The following is a 24,848-nucleotide window of genomic DNA, read 5'->3' on the forward strand; positions in this document are numbered from 1 at the left end:
TCTAGAGAAAGGAGTTTCCACTGATTTTGAGTCAAAGTACATCCACTTTGAATAGTAATGATTTCTGGTTAGACGACTCATATGACTGAACTCAAGGTTTAGAGGGAGGTGTCTTCACCCCAGGTAGAGAGCATTTGACCACTGGGTCATTCCTCCAGGGATGCAGGATGCCTTCTATTTGCTATTCAGAGCATAACAGCAAGCCCTATTCACTGGTTGGGGTTTTAACATTATAGATGATATCTGTATCTCAAAAAAGATTTCAGCACTACAGACAAACAGTCTGATTACGGGACTTTGTTCAATTACCTTGCCTTATGTTATTACAAATTCTCAGACAGTTGAAGAGACAAACCCAGCAGAACTCTACAGCAAGTACATAAGAGGATTATGAAGAACGGATCATCAGCACTGCCTGCCACTTAACTGAATTACCATGTTGCAGTAAAAATATGCATGAATTATACAAAACTATTAGTAAAGGAGAAAAGGTGAAACAAGCTTCTGAGATTAGCAAACCAGTGCTATAAATACTCTTTCCATCAAATGAAGCAAAATAAAGATCAAAGCCTACTATGTGCTGAAGAACAGCTGAGAAGGGTCTTTATTGATTACGAAGATCTTGTTAAAGATCTGATTTTGCAAGGTGGTCTACATACATACTTTCTCCAGATGAGTTTGAGATGTTTGGTCAGATCTTGCCACTGATAGTGGCAGAAGGAAGTTTTACAGTTTTGCCATGGCGACTTTAAGTGAGTTATACTTGCAAAAAGAAATTTGTCATTAAATGAGAGCTCTGTTTTCTTAACGTATATGGGATTCAGTTGTGAAATTCAGTGTCTTTATTTTTGATTCGACTGAGTTTGGGCCCTAATAGAGGGCTAAGCAATTCCTGAAGCAGGACCTAATTGTTTTGTTTGTCCCACTCTATACAGGGAGGCTCAACTTAGTACTACTTACTGCTCAGGTATGCTTGCAACGGGGAAATTCCAAGCAGTTAGTAAGCGCATCCATTCCCACTTCCCATCTTTGACTTCTGTCTCTCACTTTGTACTGCTTTGGGTGCTTTTCCAGAGTCCAAACCATGAGACAAATCATCTAACAATAAAATAATCATAGGAAGTGAAGTTTTCTGCTGGAGTAAAGAGCTAAGTCAGCTCAGCAAAGATTCCAGCAGAAAGGAGTGCAGAGAAGAAAGCAGTGGGACTGCAAAGAAGGGAGGAGAAAGGGAAATTCAGCCCTTTCCCTTTCAATAGCAGTGAGTTGTTAGATCAGCTTAGTACCCTGAAGAACCACAGCACAGAGGCTGGGCTCACTAGGCAGTATCTCTCCATGTTCCACTCCAGCTGCCTGCAGGATCACTGCACCATTTATTAGGAATAACGATAGAACTTTTGATGCTCTGAGCAGAAGAAATAGGGCAGACCAATTAAAAAGATTTAAAAAAAAAAAAAAAAAAAAAAAGAAAAGGCAGACCAAAAGAACCCTGACCACACTCAACCTTTTGAAAGACTTCTAAAATCCTGTTCTCACCAATGCTGAGACTGCCAATTAGCATTAACCACATCTCTAGTACCCAGAACAAAAGTGATATTTTGACCATAGAGACAAATATATGGACTTTTTTTACATGGACTTTTTTTTTTTTTTATATATTTTATAAGAGGAAAAAATCCCCTAATGTTACACACTAACCAAAACCACAGATGTTATAGAAAGTATTTCCCCTTTTACAAAGAGGGGAAAAAAGGCAGTTATAAGTGAACTGAAAAGGATTTAGTGGCACCTCATCACAGCCATAAATAAAAATTTAGAAATCAAAGTATTTGATGCTTCAAAAACAAATAAATAAATATAAGGATAGTAAAAAAATAAAATTAAATTAAATTAAGCTTAAAATTGGCTGGCTTCTCAAATTGAATTACTAATAGTGTATTTAGTTCCTTACTACATAAAGCTAGAAATAAGCTCAAACTAGAAATTCATCATAGTGTGATTTTTAGAAGAGAGATTTTTACATCTCAATTAAAAAAATTCTTGTGAGACTGAATGACATGTGTTCACTTTACTACAAAAGAACTAAGAAAATAAATGTTACTGTTTCAATTAAGATTAAAACATTAATTTTAACAATCTGCCAACTTCACCCTCTTTGCTCTGTCTTCTTCTGAACAATTTCCAAATCCATTAATTTAAAGATGTTGTCAGCTATTCTAAGGTTTAAATCATTCTAAATGTATTTTTAAACCAAGATGTCATTTCTTGTATAGATCTCTATCTTGTTTTCCTTCAGGAAAAGAAGGAGGGGGGGAAATGAAATCACTAGAAAAATGATAGCCATTAGCATTTTTGTCCAGAAATCTGATCCATTATTTATTAAAAGTCATTACAAATCTCATCACTGATTTCAAATGAGTTACTGCTGGGGTCTCTGTTCATCTGTGGGAAATTAATACAGAATCAGTGAAACAAAACACTACTTTGCTTCGTATGATTCTAAATAGCTCATGAAAATGTGAAAACAAAGGACTGACAAAAAATCCTGTAAAATGCTCCCACGTTAATATACAGTTCCCACATGCACCTTAGCTCACAATGCACAGCATTTATTGTTTGATATGCAATGCTTTAATAAAAAGAATTAAAATGTTACTGCATTCAGCTCTAATTTTTTGATACCCAACAAATAATCTTTATGGAGAAAAAAAGATACCCAGTTAACTTCTCAGAACAAAACTCACTGAAACACGAAGTTCAGAGCAGTGTAAGTTGAAAACTACATTAAAAGGAGAATAATCTCTTTTAGAGCAGAAACCAGGAAGCTAGGTACTGTTGTACAACCAGTACAGATTCTAAATTAAAGGTCTAAATTTATGGGTCAGAAAATTTACTGTTTTCAGTAAATATTTTTTATATGCTGAACTTACTTCTCATAAATAATGCTTACTATCCCTTGTTTATCCCAGTTCAATATGCCTGAGATGACATTTAAAACCTCTCAGACTCAATTTAAAGCTATAAAAGTGGTTTTTGCTCATACTGTGCTAGGTTTGATGTGCTGAGATTTAAACTACCATGAAATCCGCATAAATGTAGGGTCCGATTCTTTTTATACGTATTCTTAGTCAGCATAAGGATTCAGTGAAGGACAATAATCAAATGCACTTTATTTAGATTTCTTTTGCAAGAGAATTGAGGGAATATAGTAGGGAAAAAACAGAAGCAGTTTTGCTTTAATTACTGTTGTTATTTGTGATCTCTTCCATTTAAAAAACAAAGCAGAATTAAAGTTCGAGGCTTTTTTTCCTTTTTTTTTTTTTTTTAAATAATATTTTACCCAATAAGTACCTCCAGCTCAACTCAATTTTTTAAGTCAACTTTAACAACAATATTGGGGGGGTAAATAGACTGGTGAAAAACCCATAAATCTGCACTTTGTGTTTATTTAGAAACTCAATTGCTATTCTGGGGCTAAAATAAACTTTCCTTTTCAAAAATAGCCTTCAAGAGCCAACACAGCAAATGAGTGAAGCACAAAGCTTACAAAGATTTCATCTGATGAACAGATGAAATTTAAGTGAAACACCTTCTCTCAGAATGAGGTTCTCAAAGTCACTGAGACTAGGCTTGCTGAGACAGGGTTATAGGAATGCTTGCAAAAGCCAGATTACAAGGAAACAAGGAAATTTATAAAGGACATTAGAGAACATGCAGCTCATTTTTGATGGAAGAGATATTTGTTATAATTCCACCTCTTGATAAGGAAGAGCCAAAGCCCAGCTACTCATCTGCTCTCCAGCCTCAGCATTTGACAAGAAAATGGGATTTTTTTAGAAGAGTGCAGAGGGAGCAGTGAGGGGCAGTTTACAGAGACTGCAGCTCATGTTGTTGTAGAGAAACTTCGAAGGCACAAGGCAAGGTATGACTTAGCCATAACTACATGTGGCAAGGTGTGCACCATCTACTAACCCCAGGGAACATATTTTTCCTTATGGTGGGCACTCATTCAGATGCTAAAATGATTCATAGTAAAAATGTTCGTTTCAGCAATATTTCAAGGAAAGAAGAGAAAGTACCTCCTCAGGAACATCTACAGCTGTTTTTGAGCAGAAATGGAAAACCAGGGAGTCATGAATAGGGAGGCACTGAATAGGCCTTTAGAAACACTGGATGACAATGAAAGGGATGAGGGAGAAAAGGCACTTGGTTCACTGTTCAGGGTTTAATTATACAAAATTTGCCATCACTGGTTAACTATAATTAGAATTATGTCTTAGCATCAATCCAGCACATATAACCCAACCTTCACAATGCCATGACTGTATCATTTCAATGGTACTTAAGCACTTAATTCCTTAAGAGTTCTTTTAAGATTTCTGATACAATGGCATCAAGTACAAAAAGCCCCTACGCTTAACGTCTTCCTCATCTAGCTAGATGCCTGAGAAACTGTTGTTTTCCAGTCCAGAGACAAATGTATGCAGCTGGTCAGATGCTGAAGCTCAGTTTCACCCCAGAGGGCAGATTAATGGATCTGATAAACTCATTCTCTATGAACGAAAAAAGCTGCTTCCAGGCTGTCACCAAATTCACAGTGATGGACACTTGGATTGTAGAAGGTAGCACTGGCTACTCAATTACTTAGCTTTATCAACTGCCACACACGGTATGCCACAGCAGTGAAAACAGAAAACAGGGGGATGGAGAATAAACATAATTACTTGAGCGTCAGGACTTCATCAGGCTGGAGACTGAGTCACCGCCATCTCAGTATTACAGAGGAGTATGAATTCTAACCACTCATCACTACTAAGGAAGCAAGGTGCAGGAATTACTCTTACAAGCAGTTATTAGAAGATTTGGGATTATATACTGAGCAAACCTGCAGACTAAAATGACCATCAAAATAAAAATAATGCTTTTTTTTGAGTATGACTGTGCATCAAAGATGGTATGAAGGTGAAAAGTATAAGCAAATGGAAGTGATATGCATAAGAAAAGTCAAAATATCAGAGGTCTTCAAAACAAAATAATACTTTCTTTATGGATTCTTCACAGTGGCATAAGATTTCTTAGCATAAGCCTGTTCCCAGATGCAAGCAGCTGCTACACGTACTTTTTTTTCCAGGAAACACATGGTTAGAAAATTACACTCCTAATTTTAGTGAAGATGAATATTTTAAGGCCATCCTGAGTGAAATCAGAATACAAATACTAAAACTGGCTTCTGTGTAACCTTATACAATGTGACAAGCTGTTGCTTGCACTAGCATTGCAGAGAAAGCTTTTAAGACCATGCATATTTCAGTGTTGGCCTAGCTGCTTTTTGCAAAATTCTAGTTGTATGGCTTACGTCAAATGGCAGAGTGGGGAAGGGAATGCTGTTTTATTTATTAACCACCACTTTTACTATAGATTAAATCAAACTAGTAACCGGGAACTTCAGATAAGCGTGAAGCTAGGAAACAAGAACACAAATTGAAGAGAGATCCAACTTACAATTAAGTCTCGAATAAGTGAAACAGAAAGTATCCTCTTGATGCCATTTTCCACAATTACTCCAAGACAATTAAGCGCTCCCCAGTACCACAGATAGCTCTGTCCTCCGTGCCAATAGCTTACAAAGGCAAAAGTGAGGACTGTGGAAAAAATCATTCCTGGCAGACTGGACTGAGATCCTCCCATTGGAACGTAAATGTACCTGTAGGTGAAGTGACAGATAAGCAGTGTTATTATGGCTTTCATAGAAATCTCAGAAAAACATCCACTGCCGAATAAATTCATTTTGCAGCATAAAAGAAAAATAAAATAAAATAATAATTTTACTAATTACCTGTCATTCTATATTTACATTGCCTGCTCCAGTTTTTGCAAAGCTGTAGACCACTCCATGAAATATGCACACATACCATTTGGCAAAAAGGCAATTTTGTGGTCAAGGAAACTCGGCATTAGGCAAGTGTACAGGATAAACTATATTCTCAAAATTGCAAAAGATGTTCAGGTTTTTTAGACTGTGGTAGTAGTAAGCCAACTTGTATACACAAAAATTAAAAATAATCTTTGGGAGAACTTAAATTGTAAGACTTAACAATAAAATGTAAAAAAGTCTGTAGAGTCATATGTAGTCATAACCCACAAAATGTTTTCCATTTTTCAGAAATGTAGACACATGCAAACATACTTTATTTTTAAAAGCTTCAAATTTCTGTATCTTTAAATCTCTTATTAAAAATTGTATTTACTGAAAATATCTTCTATCCAGTTCTTGTGTTACATTTGCAAGATCTCCTCTGCTAATGACCTTCACAACACATGTACCACCCTCCCGCCCCAAAATACCTGTATGAAAAACCCTGCATGCAATTATATTTTGGATTGAAACTGAATCCAGGAGACAGAAGCTGAGTCTTTAATTGATGCTTGTAAGTGTCAAGAAAAGCAGTACTCGTTCAACAGAAGCACCAGCAGCAATGGGACTCTGAAAGCTGACACTGTTTTCTGGGTCACTTCACTTTCCTGCCTGCCTAGAGGGCTACATCCACTTCTGGCAGTTGCAAAATAAGGCATGGCGACTGCTCAGCCTTTATTTAAAAAGTTGCATATTTCTGTCGACTCTTAGGGGAAGCTCATCAGGCAGCGGAGACACCACTCTGCCCATGAGCACTAGAGAGGGGACGCAGTATGTGAGAAGTGCCAGGGACAATTCCCTCTAGCTGTCACTCCTTCGACATAGCGCGCCGTAGCCTCGTGTGAGACTATTCCTACTTGGTAAGATAATTGAAGGATATTTTTTCTCCACGGAAAATTTCATCGCTGGTTTTCAGGTTTTTACATTCAGAGACAAAGATCAGCTCAAAGATTTTAAAGGGAAATTAATGTAGTGCTTTATTCTTAACCTTTGGAAGTAAAATACCATATCGGGGAAAATAAAGTGATGAGAGTAATTACGATGTACGTGGAAAAGTCATTCAAAGAAACCCTTTCAACTGCTCCAAATCCTCTCTGAACATAATATCAATACACCTTTTACCTCCACCTGCTACAGGGAACATCTGATTACGTTTATAGCGATTTTCAGTGTAACTGTTTTTTTTATTAAGCATACAAACATAAAGAGAAACTAAAGTCAATAGTTTTTATATATGTTGTGTTTCTCTTCTCTCTCCCCTCCCTGTGTTGTTGTTTTTCCTCTCATCATACATATAAGAACACAGTGTAGCAATAACACGTACTTGCAGCTGAAATCAGTGGGTCTAACTGCAGAGAAGTATGCCGTAGCAGCCTGTAAGCAGAGAGATCCCCCCCAGGGCTCTCCCTGGGATCTGACATGCAGGATGATGAGAACAGAGCCCCAGACTGCTGCTGCAGACATCTCGTAAACGGCCAGACAAATTCCTTCTACTCCAATGACTACAAAGACGAAAGACCAAGGAAGATCACCTCTTAGGAACTCCTTACACAAAGCCTCCTTTCTCCCTTTTCAAAGGCTGGTTGCTGGATTTTCCAGGTAGGGTCAGCTGTAATAACTCAGTTCCTCTTGCAGGCTGTTCCTCACAGAACCACGATCCCCTGAGCAGCCTCCCTCCTGCCTCCCCAGCACAGCACCTCCTGGTTCCAGAAAGGTTCACCCACAGGAGCCAAAACGTGACACTGCAGATGCTGCCACCCTCAGCAAAGCTCACCACGGTCATATATTTACTGAAATGCCATGTTTAAAAGTAACCCAGATGCCATCAGAGAGGACAACTCTCTGCGACAGACACCTTACTCTAAGCCCCGAGGAAATATTTCTACTGACCTCAGAGGGCACTGAATTAAATCCACTGTGCAAAACGTAGCCTTCACTGCAGAAGCAGCTCTGGGTTTCTGTATGATCCCTTTCCCTGAACTGAAGGACAGAAGCTGTGGCGTAGGCATTGGCCATCTTGTGAGCACACGTAGTCTGTCACTGTCTGTCACTGGGACTGGCACTGCCAGGAATGGGCCCAGCAGCACCAGCTTATTCATTTGCAATTGTAGTTCATTTTAGATCGGCCTGAATGGCTTTCAGAGCATTCTGCAGAGAAAAATAGGCTATTTGCTGATTTTTAGTGTTTAATGACAGCAGTTAGTTAATTGAGCAGCACTAATTCAAATCTTGGTGAATCTTCAAGGTCAATGAAGTTTTAGCTCCTGGCAAGGCCCATGGCAATCGTGCAATTGAAAATTTCCTTCCACTGCCCTTGAAAAGACCCGTTCACAGAAGAACAGAAGCCAAATGGAGCCATGAAATCTTTGTTAACCTTTCCATCCTCTAGTGTGGGGATTCTGCCTCCTTGCCTGATGGAAAAATGCATAGCAAAAAGCAAAGCCTCTCTCCCTCCCCTCCAGATACCAGAAGAAAACAGAAGCAGGCTGGCAGCCACTTCTTGTCACAAGGCCACTAACTGCCTTCAGATCGTGTGTTTGTGCCTTCGCTTGGCAGGGCGCCCACTGGCAATTTTCAAGTAGGTATAAGAGGCTGATGAATGTTGAGTCATTTCTCTCAAGCAGTGTGAAGAGCAATTCTGTATGTCCTTATGTTATTTACACAGGAAAAAATTGTGCAAAATCCATTATTACATTACAGAACCAGCTTTGGTTTGGCATCAGAGAAAAAAAATGTACATGCTACCTCCTCATACACACACCTCATACCCAAGCTGCATACCAACCTTCACAGTCTTAAGCGGACAGGCCTGGATACAAGCAAGTATGCAACTCAGACACTGTGCAGCTGGGGCCAAATCCTTACCCCATGCCAGCTACTTTGTGTTCTCTGTTAAAGCCAAAATTGTCTCGCTAAAGAACTGCAACAAGAGCCTTTTTCATTACAAAAAACACATCTTGCTTATTTTTGAGCATCATGGTAGTTTAGAATCTAATTTCTCAATACTTCCCCTGTGATTTTGGCATAGAAAAGTACTCATCTGATTACAGAAAGCTACATTTACGCTAAAGGTAAGTGTGAGAGATAATAAAACAGTGAATAGCATTATTAAGCCAGAAAACAGAAGAAATGTATTCAGTGTTATCATTTATGACATAATATATGCTTTGTAAATAACAATTATGCCTCCAACAAGTAGAATAGCACAAATTGTTTAGAAGACACTTTTTCTGCAATGGTTTCAACCTAAGATGGTTCCTGGAGCGAAATGAAACGGTGCGCCCCTTCAGCTCAAGAATAAGGCATTACATGTGCTAGTAGCTGAAACACAAACCCCAAAAGGACAGCAAGGAACCCACCTCTCCTGAGGTTTCAGATGAGATTTCTGGACATGGAAGAAAGCAAGAATCAGGTCCACCTTCCCCGTGTCCCTGGGTTAGTACTTCATTAACTCTTTCAGATACAAGAACCCTTCCCTAGGATCAAATTCAGCTGAGGATGCTTTGACATACAAGCATGACGCCGGTATGCAATACCTTCTTTACCCTTGTGTCTATCCCCTTCCTTCTAAAAGAGAGCATGGAGTCTTTACACTCACTGTGGCACCCAGAATCTTCAATAACTGGAGACGGCTGAGATTTGAACAAGAGAAGTGGGATGGGGAAGTCTCTTACTGTGTGTTAGATAATTGGTCCTCTGTTCACTACCAAAATCTGTGAAGAGGAAAGGACGTGCAGAGACTGAGTGAGAGAGAGAGGTCAAGGGGCAGTGGCCACTACACTTTAATGTCTTTTATATGCATAAAAGTCTATATAAAAGACATTAAAGTGTAGTAAGAGAGAGAGAGATCCCCATGCTTCCTGTCTTTTGCCTTCTTATAAATACTACCCTATACCTTCAGTCTATTCTGTGATCCTTCTGTGATTTGAAACTGAAAGTTTACACATGCAGAGGGGTTACTGCAGAGCATACTGATCTGCTGCACCACACACAGAACAGCATTACATAAATATCTCATTTTAAGCTTCTGTGCAGTTTTTAAGACTATTTCCATCTCTAATCACAGAAAATCCACGGAGAAGCTCAAAACCCACAGTTCAGGGACTCTTAGCACATAAAAGTAATCACGGATCTTCATGTCAGACTAACCCAACTCAAAGGAACACCGTTGTAGCAGAATCTCTTAACAGCTCATAAGCAGATTACACATTTAGTGCAGATGTGCAAGGAAGGCAGACTTATCTGAAAAATGTGGTGCCAACGTGCAACAACTTTATCTTAATTCACATGCACACACAGAAAGAAAACTCAACAGTTATTTGGCGGTCAATGAGCCAAAGACAGAAAAATGATTGAAAGCACCAGAACATTTTGCAAAGATAAACGGATATTAAAGCAAGTGGATTTGAGGATGGTAACTTGTCATGTCCCTCCAGGTTATTTCAGTGGGACAGGTAACTGTCCCCCTCTTAAGACCCAAGAAAATTACAGGTAGGAAGATTAGACCTGTCATACTTAGTATCAAAAAGATGCAGGCTAGGTGAGCATTACAAAATAAAATGTCATTTTAGTGGAAAGTCAATCCCTGCCACAGCTCCAGAGGTGACATTTGTCAGCCCTATAGCACTTTTCTGTACCACTTTGATTGATTCCAGGTCACTGTGTGCTCGGTGGGATGTACAGACACAGGGACCCCCAGCTTGCCAACGCATGGCTTCTGCGGCCCTGAGCCTGGCCCAGGCACCTCCCTGGCCACAGCACGGTGCTACTGGGATCAGTGAGGTTGGGCAGACAAGGCCATCCAGGAGAGCCGAGATACTTCATGCTGAAAGGACTGAGGAGATGTCATGGCAGGCTGTCGTGCCTCCTCATGAACACCACGGGCCAGGCCTTGCAGGCCGCTCCCAAGCCGGCTAAACCTTCCCTAATGACAACAGGGTACATCAGAGGAAAGGGAAGGGAGAGCGGAGAAATCAATGTAGATTACATCTCTCAAAACATCTGGGGGGCATCCGAGATGCATAAGTATTAATAAATACTGAAAGAACGCTATATAGTAAAAACCAGTTGCCTCCCCCCCAGGCCTGACACAGCTAAACATACATTCTCAGGCCTCCCATGGCAAAGATGCCATGGATCTCCACGTATTTCCACACCCTGTTTTCATTTGAAAGGTAAATGCCATGTTACTTTCACAAATAAAGCATAACTGTGTGGGGGTCTTCTGAATAACCAAGTACCTTACTTTTCGTCCCACTTAGAGCAGCTTAAATCAGCTTATCTACAGCCAGAAAGCTGTTCCATTTACACAACTTATCTGCATTTTAACTCATTAAGTGAACATCAGAGAATTGGATAAAATATGTAAATGGTACCATTTAAATCCCTAAAGTAATGCAGGCATAAACACAATAGCTGAAGTATTTAAAAGTGACATTTACTTCAAGAGAATAACTTTTAAATCCAACAACCACTTTGTTAGCTTTCTTAAAGTGGTAATTTACAGTGCAATCTTTAAGAGATTTGACAGTCGCTTTCATAGAAAACACTTGTTTTTTCCTCTTTTGATGATATCTATGTGATAAAGTTTTTAGTTTGATAACGTTAGAAAACCACTAAGAGGAACATTTGCAACCAGTTCAGAATCAGCCTGAAGGGGTTTATTCCTCAAGGCCTTAATGTACTGCTCTTAATTCCATATGCCTGTAACTTCAAACACATATTTAAGTCTTGACGTAAGTGCAAGTAAAGCACCTGTTTAAATGTTCTTCTGTCCAGGGTCTTTCTTCTACATGTGCGTAAACTTCTTCCTGAACCAATGCCACAAAGCAAGATGCATGCTATCCATTATTTTTTTTCCCCTCTCCGTAAGTCCTGGGATGTTTTACCCAGAAAAAGGTATATTATACCAGAAAAGATATATAACCAGAAAAGGTATAATGTTATACACAGAAACAGACAAAAAGTAATTTTTTTTATATATATATTTTTTAAAGTGAATTTGCTTGTAATAGCAAACTGCTTGTAAACACCATAATTTTATGAGCCTTTTCTGGTTTACTTCTGGGAATAACAGTACTCAAAATTTCAATGCCTCTGTAAATTTTGAAGCATTCAGGGGCTTGCCATACTATTCTGAGCTGTACAGTTACATAGCCAATACAGTCAAAGATAAAAAGCATTAATAAATTTTTCCATCTTACATCATGACAGCAGAAATGGCTTGGAGTTCTGTACAGTGACAGTGCCCATTCGTAAGCATGTATACAAAGTTTTCCTCTATGCAGCATTATGCCTGGAGAATCTGATCCTTTAAGACAACAAAAAGATCTTCATCACTAGTTAAGAAATCAATACTCAAGCGAGCCTGAACAATTCTGAGAAGAAATTTATATAGCCAAGCTACTGTTCATTTTGCTTCTAAACATTTCCCAAGGATTGTCACCACAGAAGAGATGTGGATGAAATATGAAGTGTTGCAGGACACAGGGTTAGAAGTAGAGAGCAATTCCTTCTAAAGCTGGGGCTGGGCTTCCTTCACTTATCCATTTATTTTTTCACCCTGTGTTTTCTTTTTGCAGCTTTAGACCATTGATTTTAAACTTTGTCTCTACAGTATATAATAAAAAGATTTCAGGCGAGTTCTGCGAATTCTTACTTCTGGGTGAGCTATTCCTACGTTGTCAATTCAAGCTGTCACTGACTTTAATGGAGCTACATGGAGTGCATAAGTAAAGCATAACTGCAAGTCTTTGCAAGACTGTGTCCTACATTAATAAACCTCTTTTAAATCACAGAAACATCTCCTGTAAACAAGACTTTGAAGGCCGAGCCCCACATTTCCACCTGGAATCAAAAAATAACAGCATCATTTGGCAAAATTTCCATTAGGATAGGTAAGCCTTGTTCTTACTGTGAAACTCAATTTTTTAAATTGTCTAATAATTTTGCTGGGCTGTTGGCAAAGCTTCTTAAGCCCTGTAACATTCCCTCACCTCACCAGCTTAATATGATGTTTAGACAGACCTTGACGAATGCAAACCCTTTAAAGTAAGTAAGCTAACGCTGGCTCCAGGCAAACCTTGCTAAATTACCACAAAAAATGTTTAATGAGAAATTAAGTCCATTTTAGGCTGTAAAGCATTAATGAGAATATTCATATGCAAGAAGACCCAGCTTTATAAATATGACCTGAATTTTTGTTCACTTTCCAGTTGTTAACGTGTTTCCCAACGAAGACTGCGTGTGCAGTTTCCTATTAAAAAATGGAAAAGCATTTTATGTATTTTTCTTCCCTTGGATTCAACACCAAATATGATTCAAGTCAAGTCCGTATGTCAAAGGGCAGATTACTGTGGAATATTGAATAAATCGTTTTAAATTTACTCTTGTAAGGAAGCTCATGCTTTCAAAGAGATCCATTTATTTCAAATGAAATTTTAATCTAAATCATAATATGTCCTTTTAATAGAATGAGTTTCCCTGCTGATAGACTGCTGTGTTCAGTTTTCTCTTAACCTCATCTAGGACTAAAAAAACTCTGCCTACCACCTGTTTGCAGTCAAATACAAAGCTACCAGACACCTCTCTTTGATCGCAGTGGAAATGGAAGAGGTTCCACATGACCAAAGAGCCAAAAGAGTGTTCAGATCCCTGAAGTCCAAATCAGGGTCCCATCTCCTCTGCAGATGGTAGGTGGCTACCTGTTGCTGCCGAAACCCCAAGCTCAGTGGCTGCGCAGGAGGCAGGAGCAGGCACCTCCTGCCTCATCCCACATAGTTTTCAGAGCTCCCTGAGGATGTTCTGAACTCCCCTCCCCTCAGGGGCCCAATTCATCTCTGCTGCTCACAATACACCTACCGCGTGCTGGTAATATCGCAGCTTGGCACGAAGCTCAGCAATCAGGCTATATTCCTCTGACAACCTGGCTGGAGGAGGGATCTATTAATAGCACTGTCACTCTTTGCTTATAAAACAGCAGAGGTCAGGCTCTTTGCCAAGGAGAACAACAGATCTTGTCTCCCAGAGGAGTGCTCCAGCTGCCTGTTACCAGGCTGCCACCAGGCAGAAAAGAAAATGAGATTCAGAGAGTAAGTATGCAAGAAAAAACAAGTCTGTGGCTAGGGCACTAGCCTGAGACATGCAGGGATCCCAGTCCTGGTCTCTGCACTTGCAGTTGCTGCCCATATGATAACAAATCATTAGACAAACACATAAGCAACCCCATGAACAAAATAATTATTTTTTTTCATTTTCTTCACTTCTGACTACGGCACGGGAGGGCCCACCTCAAAATTCAGATCTCTGTAAATATGGACCCGAGGTTGCAGGGGCTTAACTTTGCCATACAAATTAAGCCTTTGCAGCAAGTCTGTTCCCTTGCCATATCCCTCCTCATCAGAAGTGTGCCCTCACAGCACCATATTTTACAGCGGTTCTCAGTGACAGCTGTAGTGACAGCGACAAATTGCATGTGTTTTTTCCTCCTATGCACGTGTCTGCCCATATTAAAGTATTTGTGTTCAGTAAGTGAAAAACTGTTAAATATATGCTATTCACTGCTTTGACCTTGCCAAAAATAAAGCACTACTACTTTTCCCCTTTCTTAGGAAACCACTTGATTTCCATACATTTAAGTACAAGCTATTTAGCCATCCTGCTTAGTGTGCTAGGTACATCAGGCAAAGTGTGGATCCATCCATATCCGTGGATTCAGACATTTAAAATACACTCATCACTGTGCACTTAACAGCTACCATTTCCACTATGCCGTGGCCAAAAAAGTGCATGACACGCCATCAGTATAATAGAAACTGTACTATTTCCCTTATTAAGACATTTCCACTTTTAGACAGGGGGATTAAAAGAACCCTGCAATTTTTTAGGTAACAGTAAAGCCTGGTTAATCTTCACAATACCTTTGTGGGGAGCTTGATGGTTCTTTTGCATTTATGTGTCACCAGGTACACATGCATGCCAGTTTCTACAGACCACAAGGTAATTTCACCAAACCACGCAATACCTTTGCCTTGCTGGGCTACATAGACAAGCAGAAACCAAGGCTTCAGAAGACTTTCACCTGCTACTTCAAATATACAACTCATTATGAGACCAGAATAATGTTTGAGACCATAAGTCAGTGAAATGAACACGCTGTAAGTGTTGCAGCCTTCAGATAATATCCTAGTGTCAATAAAATGTACTTGAAAGACATCACTAAAAGAAAGAAAAGGCCTGTAATCAATGTAAAGCAGAAATACAGAAGAGATGCTGCAGGAAATATGATGAGTATCAATATATCTACTTAGATACTGAGCAGCATTACACATTCCTCTAAGTTACATGTGCACAAAGTTCAGAGTTGGGCTTCTGACATTATTCCAAGCCAAGTGTTTCACTCTCTGCTCTTGAGTTCACGTTTCCTAGAATACACTGTCTATAGTTCTGGGAAACGACTATTTATAAAATACAGCCAAGGCACTGAGATGTCAAGGCAGAGCTGGGATGACTTAAATTAAAATTATATAGCACCTTTCATGCGAAAGAACCCTTACACTCTTTGTAGCCTGTGTCAGAAACACTTCAAACAGCAGCAGGGTTAAATCCCCTCTGAAGTGAAGGACAATCCTGATTTATCAGCACAAATCAGCACTGCCTAATTGTTATATAAACGAGACTGGACACCAAATTTAACCAAGCACAGTGAAATAAAATATTTACTTTTCTCAAAGTGGCACCCTTAAATAATGATGATCTCAATTTTTTCTCATTTGTAAAGAAAGCCTAGTCAGGCTCTCTTTGCACCAGCCTGGAACACGGTTCAACCCTGATACAAACGTAAGGGGGAAATGTCAGTTCCTGTGAAGTCATGAGCTGGCAGGGGACTGGAGCTGAACAAAAAAAAAGAAAAAAAATCAACCCACAGCAACAGATTATCTCAATGTAAAGGTAATATACTTCAGTCAGAAACACTGTAGAGCTAGAGCCAGAAATTTAAATATACTTGTAAGTAAAACCATGCCAAGGAGGGGAAAGAAACAGAAGCAAAAAGACACATGCTTAAGGAAAAAGGAACACTAAAAGCCTGCCAGGGAAAAACCATCAGTTAGGGTACCACAGAAAGGTAAGTAGAAAATATCCTGTAAATCTTATCCTCCTACAACACTTAGTTGCCTATATGACCAGTTGTCTAAAGGAAGTCTGCTTGTTTTAAAGAGGGAACAAAGGATGACTGAGAAAACTGAAATAGTTAATGACTTCTCTGTATTGCTCTCCACGAAAATACCCAAGACAGTGAATCAACAAAACTTGCTTTTGTTTTGTTTAGTTTCTTGTTGGTGTTTTCTACCCACCCACCCCTCCCTCCTTTTTTCTGGGAAGTACAAGCATAGATCAGAAGAGGTAAAAAAAAAAACAAACAAACGATACAGGTTACAGACTATTACAACTTGTCAGCAGCATTGCAGTTGGTGCATCCTCAGGAAATTCTCTGAAAGATACTCAAGGAAGCAATTGGTTCACACACTGGGCCACCAGTAATTTTCTTTTCTGTTTTCTGTTTCTTGAAATATTTCAACAGACTGCAAAAAGGCAAGCATAAACTCCATTTCTTTCCTCAAAAGTGGGGGGAAGCAAGCAGAAGCAAAAAACAAATAAACAAAACCATCCAGCTTGGGAACTGCCTAACCTAAATTTCCAGTAGTGCTTGGGAGCAAACTATTAGATGGCAGCTTCTGCTTACTCCACTCTTACTGCTCTGATGGATTAACTGGCTAACCAGTTAAGAAATAACATAGATTTAAGGAGTTAAATAAAAACAGTTACACCAAGCTGGTATATCTTACCTGAAAAACCTCAGTCATAACCCAATCTGTCAGCTAAAGTCTGAACAACAGAGTCTGGACCTAATGGCAGGATAGAAGGCAGAAGCTCTGGTGTAGCTTTGAAACTGCTTGAAGTATTCACCAAATGTTCAGGACGTATGAAAGCTGATTCAGGATTCAATAGTGGTTTCACTTCCTAGTGCCCAGAGAAATGGAAATTGCATACAGAGTGTACATTACTGGGACTAATTTACATCTAAGACCACTAAAATAGCAAACTAAATATAAATCTGGAAAAATGCAATATGCATATTTTTTTTTTGTTATGGACTAACTCCCTTGTTTCAATTTTAGCTCATGCCCCTCAGCAACAGGGCTGTAAGCTCCATGTCTGCAAAAGCATCAGTACAAAACAACCTCCATCCCGCTGCAGCTTTGCACAATGCCAGTGAATGTGACAAAGTAGGGCGCACTCGTGAACAGTCAGCTTCCCACCAGACTGAATGCAACCAGGAGGGTCTGCACCCACAAGCCTTGTCCTTTTAGGACATGGCAACTTTCTATGAGGCAACTTTCTATGATGGCCTCAGTCTCCATTCTCTCCTGGACACTCTAACACTGTTAAAAATGAATTAAACACAGAAATATGAAAGGTTAGAATAGATTCACTATGATAGAGACAATCACAGGCTAGAACTGCTGACTGACTGAAAAACATGAATGATGATCAAAGGCTACGAACACTTCACCTGCTGCCCAAATCATTCATTCAGATTGCTAGACCATTTCTAAGATAATGGGAAAATGTAAGTGTTCTGTTGATGCACCAAAATATTACCAAGGTAAGTACTGTATTTCTTATGATAACTACATGTATATCTTATAATAACTGAGATCAGCCTGTCTGCTCTCAGGAGAAAAGGCCAGACTATATTTTCTTTCACTGCCAACAAGATTTTTGCCGTCCATTTCAGATGGATCAGGATCTGGTCTCTATGCTCATTCTCTTTGCCAGGTTATTTTGGCACTGAGCCTTCTCTGCTCGACTCCTATAACACACCCAACTGTAATCTTTTCAAAATTCGGGAACAGAAGGATCAGAAATCAGAAAGATTTCTTGACCCTCACAGTATTAGAGATGATGCTACAACTCATTGTTATTTCAAGAGAAAGAAAAAAAAGAATAATTTTGTGTTTTATCTTTTTTTCTGTGTGTATTCACACATGCTTTGGCTGGATGCATGCATGTTTTGTGGATGCAGGGGTGGGGTTCATTAAGCAGAGCATAAATTTAGTAGAGCAGCAAGACAAAAATAAATTCTTTCATCACTAACTTAGTTTGTAGATTGGATTTAGCAGAGTAACTTGACAGATATTTTTCCAATTTGAATAAATGTTATTTCAGTTTGTTCAATTTCCGGAGTGCATGCATTAAAGGATTCCATTTTAATCTAGGAAATAACGTTTCCTACATTCAAAAATCTTTATTGTAGAAAAAGCTGATACCACATGCAAGATACAATGATTTTCTTATATGCTGGGCAGAACGGCCATATATAATTATGATCTGGCTGTTCAGTTTTAATCTTTTAAGCACTCCTGTAAGAGAACTCTTACTACGCTTCCATGATCTATTGATATTTTTACTTGCCTATTGATTGAGAAGCAATTATCTCCATAAGGCAGAGAAACCACCATGAAAATACCGTGCAAACTGAACTGCAGTCCTTAACATCAAGCAGCAGTTAAATCCTTTTCTGAGTACACTACAGTCCTACCTTTGCTGCTAAACTGCGAGGTGTCAGTGTTAAGCTCAAATTTTGTTTTAAAAAGGCGTGGACAAACATACACTGCTCCTGTTCTCTGTCTCTCAAGCTCTCTTCTTTGCCTTCATGGCGTAAGCTAGGCATATGACAAAGCCAACGGGGGTAATTCCTCTCAGATAGCCATTCCCTCTCTCCCTCATCACCTCTCCTCTGAGCCACAGAACAAGCTGCTGAGGCTACTCCTGAGATCCTGACAGGTAACAACTTTCTGCTCCTGCCCGGCATGATGAGAAAGCAATAAGGCTGGAAGTTAAAGGATACGATCACAATCTCATTTAAGCGAGCTCCAATGTCCCTTTAAAGCTACAGGGGACAGCATAAAGCCAACTGTAATGGTAAAATGTTAAAATTTCTAAAGCAGCCACTGCTGGCAGAAGGAAGCTGAGGAATCTAGGGAGTACTGCTGCCGGTCAGCACACGAGGTGACATCTGCCTCCTCCTGTCCCATGAGCAGAGTGGATGAAAGTGAATGCAGGCAAATTGTAAATTGTAAATTGAGTTTTAGACCTAACTCTAGTTCTAAAATACACATTTCTTAACAATCATAGTCCCCATGATCAGCAGAATCTTGGCACAACATAGGATATTTTTATTTACTAGCTATATCTGAGCAAGAAAACTTAGTCTTAGTTTCTATACAGCACTTTTTAACCTTGTTAGTAGAGTTCAATATTAAATATCAGTACATTCTGAGAAGGAAGAACAGTTGTGATTCCTGTGGCTCTTGTTTTGCTGAAAAGGTTGAATTTAAATCAATAGCAAGGGCATTCTTCCCCATTTTCTACCTTCAGCCACCTTTGCTATGATTTTTCACTTTCTACAGGAGAATAGCAATAGAAAACTAATCTGTGCTGTTCCATTTCAACTCAGAATTTTTGAAAGGTAGGATTATTAAGAAAATGCCTTTATGACCAATCTTTGTGTATTGAATACTTTCTGTAATAATTCAAAGATTAAGAAAGTACAGCCCGAGTCCACTTTTCAAGAAAGAATGAAAGAAAAGAAAACAGAAAGTACTAACCGCAGGTGACTGACAAACTCCAACACTACTTAAGCCACTGCAGAAAGGAGCACGCTTGGTAGTATGACACAAATACATTGCTTCTTTTATGCTAACTTACTGGAAAAGAAACAGAGAAAGCCTTACACCATGCAGACTTGATTTCTATCTCTTGGATTTTCTGCACTGGGTGCTAACAAGGTAAGGAAACCTGCTGCATCTCCTGTTTACCTGGGAGGTCTGTTCAAAGCAACCAACCCACTCCAACCCTGTTAGTCTGAACTGAAATACAATACTTAAACCAAAATTTCAGCATTATTTCAGTACCACTTCTAGTCTAGAAATCGGGATTCCTGCTAGAAAGGAAGCAAACAAAAGCTTTCCAAATTTATTACAATAAGAAATAAAGCAGCAAAGCACTTTTTTTCTCAATCCATGTATCTCATACTTCTGTACAAAGACCCTGCAAGGATCACTGATACCACAAAGCCTTGCCAGACCTAAGAAGACTGGCTGCAGGTAGCATCCAACACCAGGCAGAAGCCTGTACACACTGCATGATGCATAAGACAGGCCTCTGTGCTTCCAAATTTCCTAGCTGATAATGCTACTAAGATTTAACATTTTGCCAGTTCAGACAAAATCATTATAGTACAAACACTGCTCTGCTGCAGCTACTGGCTCTGGAAGCCATTATGTGAATGAAGAGGACAAGGCAAATTCTGTTATTGCACAGCCATGACATATTTAAAATCTACTAATCCCATGTTAGGCACAGACCTGTTCTGCTTAGTTGGGACAGTATGGACATACTTAAAGTCAGGCATGTTTTAAAATAACATGCAGCACCCAGACCTTTTAAAGCTTTCATTTTTTCCTCTTTTTATCCAATTGCCATCCTCTCTAGTAACTAGCGCTCAGCAGCCCTGCTTTTCACAGACACCTGCACAATACAGACACAGGATTTTTTCCAACGTTCTCCATGTTGCAAGTTCATCTCTTAGTCAGTGTGGCTGGAGGATTCTCAAAAGCCAAAACCCCTTAGGATCACCTGTCACAAAATCTAAAGCACATGGACTGATTCAACAGTGCAAAGTATTTGACTACCCCATTTCTGCTCCCCCCCAAAAGGTCACACACTAGGACAGTAATTGTGGCTTACACAGGGCAGCTCTTTCACCCTCAGCACAATCCAGCATCTCTGGCTCAGCACTTGCTGTATTTTGTGCTTTGGCAGGAAACCAAGAAGCACTGGGCAGGATTTTACATTGCTATCCTGGTTTCTTACCCGAGGAACACTTAATAGCTCACTGACAGGTAACACCGTACTGGGATCGTTAGAGCAGTAATGATCACAGCAAGCCTCGCGCCCCCACAGCTACCAATCAGCTAACTCAAGGTGGATCTTTGCACGTGTGCAAGAGAAAAAGGACAGGGAGGAAAGACAAGAATGTTTTACTGATCACCTGGTCAGTCCAAAGGTAGGCATGAATCAGGAGCTCTCATTTATATTTGCTGCTGGCAGGAGATGATCAAGTACATAAAACATTCAAATTCTCAAATTTGACCAAAAGCTGAATTATAATACGAAAATAATTGCTTGGCATGTTCATCTTCATATTCTAGGCCTTCTTAAGTCACCATGACTAAGACAGTAATAACACACAGAATGTCCCTGAACAAAACCAACCAAAATATTTTACATAGACCCAAAGTTTTAACCCCTGCTGTATTGCATCAGGATCAGTTTCATCTAATTGCTAAGTGACTGAGCACACATGCTTCAAAGCAAGAACAGATTAGGATCTATCTAGCTGACTGTGCTGGCACCACTTGCAGGTACCTTACTGCTTGTTTTCACCAGCAGGTTTGCAAAAGTGAAGAAAATGTCATTAAAAGTAGTATATATGGAAATGAACTGCAGAAGGGAAAAAACATGCTTTTTGATTCTTTTCTGCATATTTCTTTTCCTATGCAACTAAAATTCAAGACTCAATTTATGAAAATTAAAGCAGAGCTGGAGAAGGAATGAGACAGAAATTAAATGCATCTTAGAAATCACCATTTGACCGATAATGATGGAAATGGACTTACTGCCCAGATGGTAATTATGTTTTCGAATTATATCACAATTATTCAAATGCAAGTGACCTTGCCATGTATAAGTCTTAAAAACTGCTTGTACACTAGAAAGAACAGACTTTCTACTGTTTCAAGCTGAAGGTTGATTATCCTGAACCAGCGCATGCCGAGCAGTAATGTGTTCTGACTCAGTGAGAGCACACTGGCTGCAAGCAAGGTGAGACACAGTAATTACAATTTGTGCAGCATCCTGAAATTATAAAGTGATTTAAGTGTGAAGTGCCATTATTATCAATGTACAAATACAAATCTCCTCATGGGTGAAAGAACATATAGGAAGCACACAGCCAGCAGCCATTGTCTAGACCCTTCAGCTGACATATGAGTTCTGGACTGACATGTCCATTGATAAACATTATTTTTGATTCCTCATGACTTTTCAGAAAAGACGTTCTTTTCTTCTATGTACTTGTGAATGGGAGTTGCTTTCAAGGTAGAGAAATTACCATACTGCAAGCACTCTTTAAATGCATAGGAAAATCCCTTTAAAATGTGCAGTCTGATCTAATGGGGTGTGACCAGTCCACATTCTCCTACCAGGGTTCAGTAAAGCTTCCCATACATTGTCTGAGTGAAACAGATCCATAGAAATCCATAATAAGGCAGATAAAAAGGTAAGCCAAAGAAGATCTGTCATAACTGTACATGTTACAAATGCAAATTCTATTCTTTCTACTTCTCTCTCAGACAAGAAAGTTACACTGCATGTCACCATAACACAGTGCTCACCCACCCTATGTCATGTGTGATCCAGGATAGTGTATCTATTCAAAACAATACTCAAAGGATTTACGGTTATTTTGAAGTTATTTTAGGGCGCTGGTGAATGTTCTGTATTTTCTTTGAAACAGTCAGTGGTTGTCAAAGCACATTCCTTCTTGTTCCATAAAAATGCTTACTGCATCCCCATCACCGCAGCATCTGACGCCTTCTAGGACTCTATTAAAACCACCACCACCACCAAGACCATACTCTGTGTTTTCTTCACTCGCCACAGAAGGGAAAACGTGTGTGCAATACAGCATGGCAGTTTGGCACAGAGGAAGACTGTGTATATTTTTCTAAGCACATTTTTAAGTGAAACAAGCAAGCCTCAAGAACCCTGTTCTGCATAAAGCCTAAAAGGAAGTAACTTTATGGCTCGTGGTCTGGGTTGGTGCTCAATACAAAGCCAGGGGCTACAATGCCAGGCAGAATAATGTTCTGAAAAGATCATCTTACACTTTTAATCAGGCAGAAGGACCCACTGCCTTTGAAGATAAGGGTCACTGACCTTAGTCTACCTTCTAGACCTTTACAATGAAAACTTTGGCGTCTCTGAGCTGCTCCTCTGAGCCCAAATCTTGAACTTGATTAGTACTTAACAGGGCAAGAAATATTGAATACAGATTAGCTTTCATGTGCTGGTAGTAGTCCACAGCAGTGAAAACCTGCACAACAGTATTTAGTGCCAGCCCGACTGTTTGACGTATATCACAACGTGGCCCTCTGTCTAGGAACAAGAAAAGTTTCTCAGCAATGCAAGTTAAAGACAGAGCACTCTGTGAACATAGCAGTATTCTTTCAAGGGCATGCTCTGTTGTGCTGTGGAAGATAGCTATGTTAGAGACTGGCACAAAAGCAATTGGGAAAATATATGTATACATATATAAAACCAAGCAGAGTTGTCCTAGATTTCAGTTCCAAATTCTGTCCTGCCCTCCCTTGACACTTGATTTGTATGAGCTGATAGTTGACTGCACTGAAGAAGGAAATAGTTTGTTATATTAGCCATTATACCTCTGTAAATATATATACAAATAGGCACACCATCTATAAATATCAAACACTGCACAATGACAGCCTACAAACATGCAAGGTCGACAGGGATAAAAACAAAGATGACAAGGAGGTTGTAAACAGCCTAAATCAAAGTGCTGGAGGGACAGTAAGAACTGTCCTCAAAGACACCCTTCCAGGGGTAAAGGGGTAAATTTGTAAATGCAACTAAACTGCTTATCCTGGAGGAGTGGAGAGGTGGAGACAAATACATGAAGCACCTTCAGATGATGAAACCAGCATTACGCCACCCAAACAACCCACCGCACTAACAGTTAACAACCCTGTGAACCATATGGAGCCTACTGCACATTTACAGCATCTCCATATGCACTGGATGTGTACATATTGCTCAGCACAGGTATTTTTAGAGAAGGTCTGACGTGCTGATCAAGACAGAAGAACACTTCCCATGGACACCATGGAAGCACAGGGATGCAACAAACGCTTTCAGGGCGACCACAATGCCACGGAGGCTGCCCATCAATGCTACATCTCTTCCAGCTACCTACACGGGAATAACAAGATAGACTTTTGGGAAGCAAGAAAACACACTGGGTACACAGAGCAGGGCTGAGTGACACCATAACTACCTGGTACTATTAACTGTCCTTCCCGCTCTTCATCATTTATCATCATTATTAAGAATTATCTTGAGGCAGCAGCACGGTAAGGGCAGCCCAGCACTAAGGAAGCTATCTGAAGGGGCAAAAAAAAAAAAAAAAAAAACCAACACCTAAGATTGGCAGAAAGGATAAAAGGCTAGAAAAAATAACAAGCTGACTGAGAATATGAGAAAGGCCAAGATGACATGAATAGATGTTTAAAAAGAGAGAATAAATTCACCCATTGCCCCCCAAACTCCAAGCCCTTAAATGCACTGAATGGAAAGGTTACTTCGAAGAATTCAAATGCAAAAGGCAGAGAGACAAGAGAGACTGGCTAGCAGAAGGAAGAAAGCTACAAAAACAACTTCAAGAGATTGCACTGAAACAGAAAAGACTGCTGATGTACAGTGATTAAAAAATAAAAATAAGTAGTTTTCATCAATTTTCAGTAATTTTCATAACTATTTTTCATTTTTTAAGCAAAAGGCCTCAAAACCTGTGAAAAATCTAAAGCAAATATTGGGACTGACAGCATGGAGGCGTAAGAGAATAATTTTGGGTGTCTGGGACTCTCCATCACATACAATTTAAACACCTTTTTCCTTTTTTTTTTCCTTACAATCAAAATGATCACATTTCATTTTCTATAATTCTATTCAATAGATGTACACCCTGCAAGTAAGATGTTGGAAAATGTTGGTGTTGAACCAGAAAAGTATG

At 39.5% G+C, this 24,848-nt stretch overlaps 1 protein-coding gene and 1 long non-coding RNA gene across 3 annotated transcripts in view; one reads left to right on the forward strand and one right to left on the reverse strand.

Annotated features, from left to right (window-relative positions):
* Positions 1-24,848, reverse strand: part of HHAT (hedgehog acyltransferase) — a 207,438-nt gene that overhangs the window by 76,099 nt on the left and 106,491 nt on the right. For both annotated transcript variants that reach the window (XM_027452998.3, XM_027453000.3), the window contains exon 9: positions 5,500-5,701. In XM_027452998.3, the coding sequence (XP_027308799.3) occupies positions 5,500-5,701 (202 nt within the window). The remainder of the gene's footprint in view (positions 1-5,499; positions 5,702-24,848) is intronic.
* Positions 10,332-13,479, forward strand: LOC140001994 (uncharacterized). Its single transcript, XR_011807830.1, has 3 exons — positions 10,332-11,085; positions 12,709-12,807; positions 13,126-13,479. It is a non-coding gene; the product is annotated as an uncharacterized lncRNA (long non-coding RNA).

This window comes from Anas platyrhynchos, chromosome 3 (genome assembly GCF_047663525.1).
Source record: "Anas platyrhynchos isolate ZD024472 breed Pekin duck chromosome 3, IASCAAS_PekinDuck_T2T, whole genome shotgun sequence".
Classification (NCBI taxonomy): domain Eukaryota; kingdom Metazoa; phylum Chordata; class Aves; order Anseriformes; family Anatidae; genus Anas; species Anas platyrhynchos.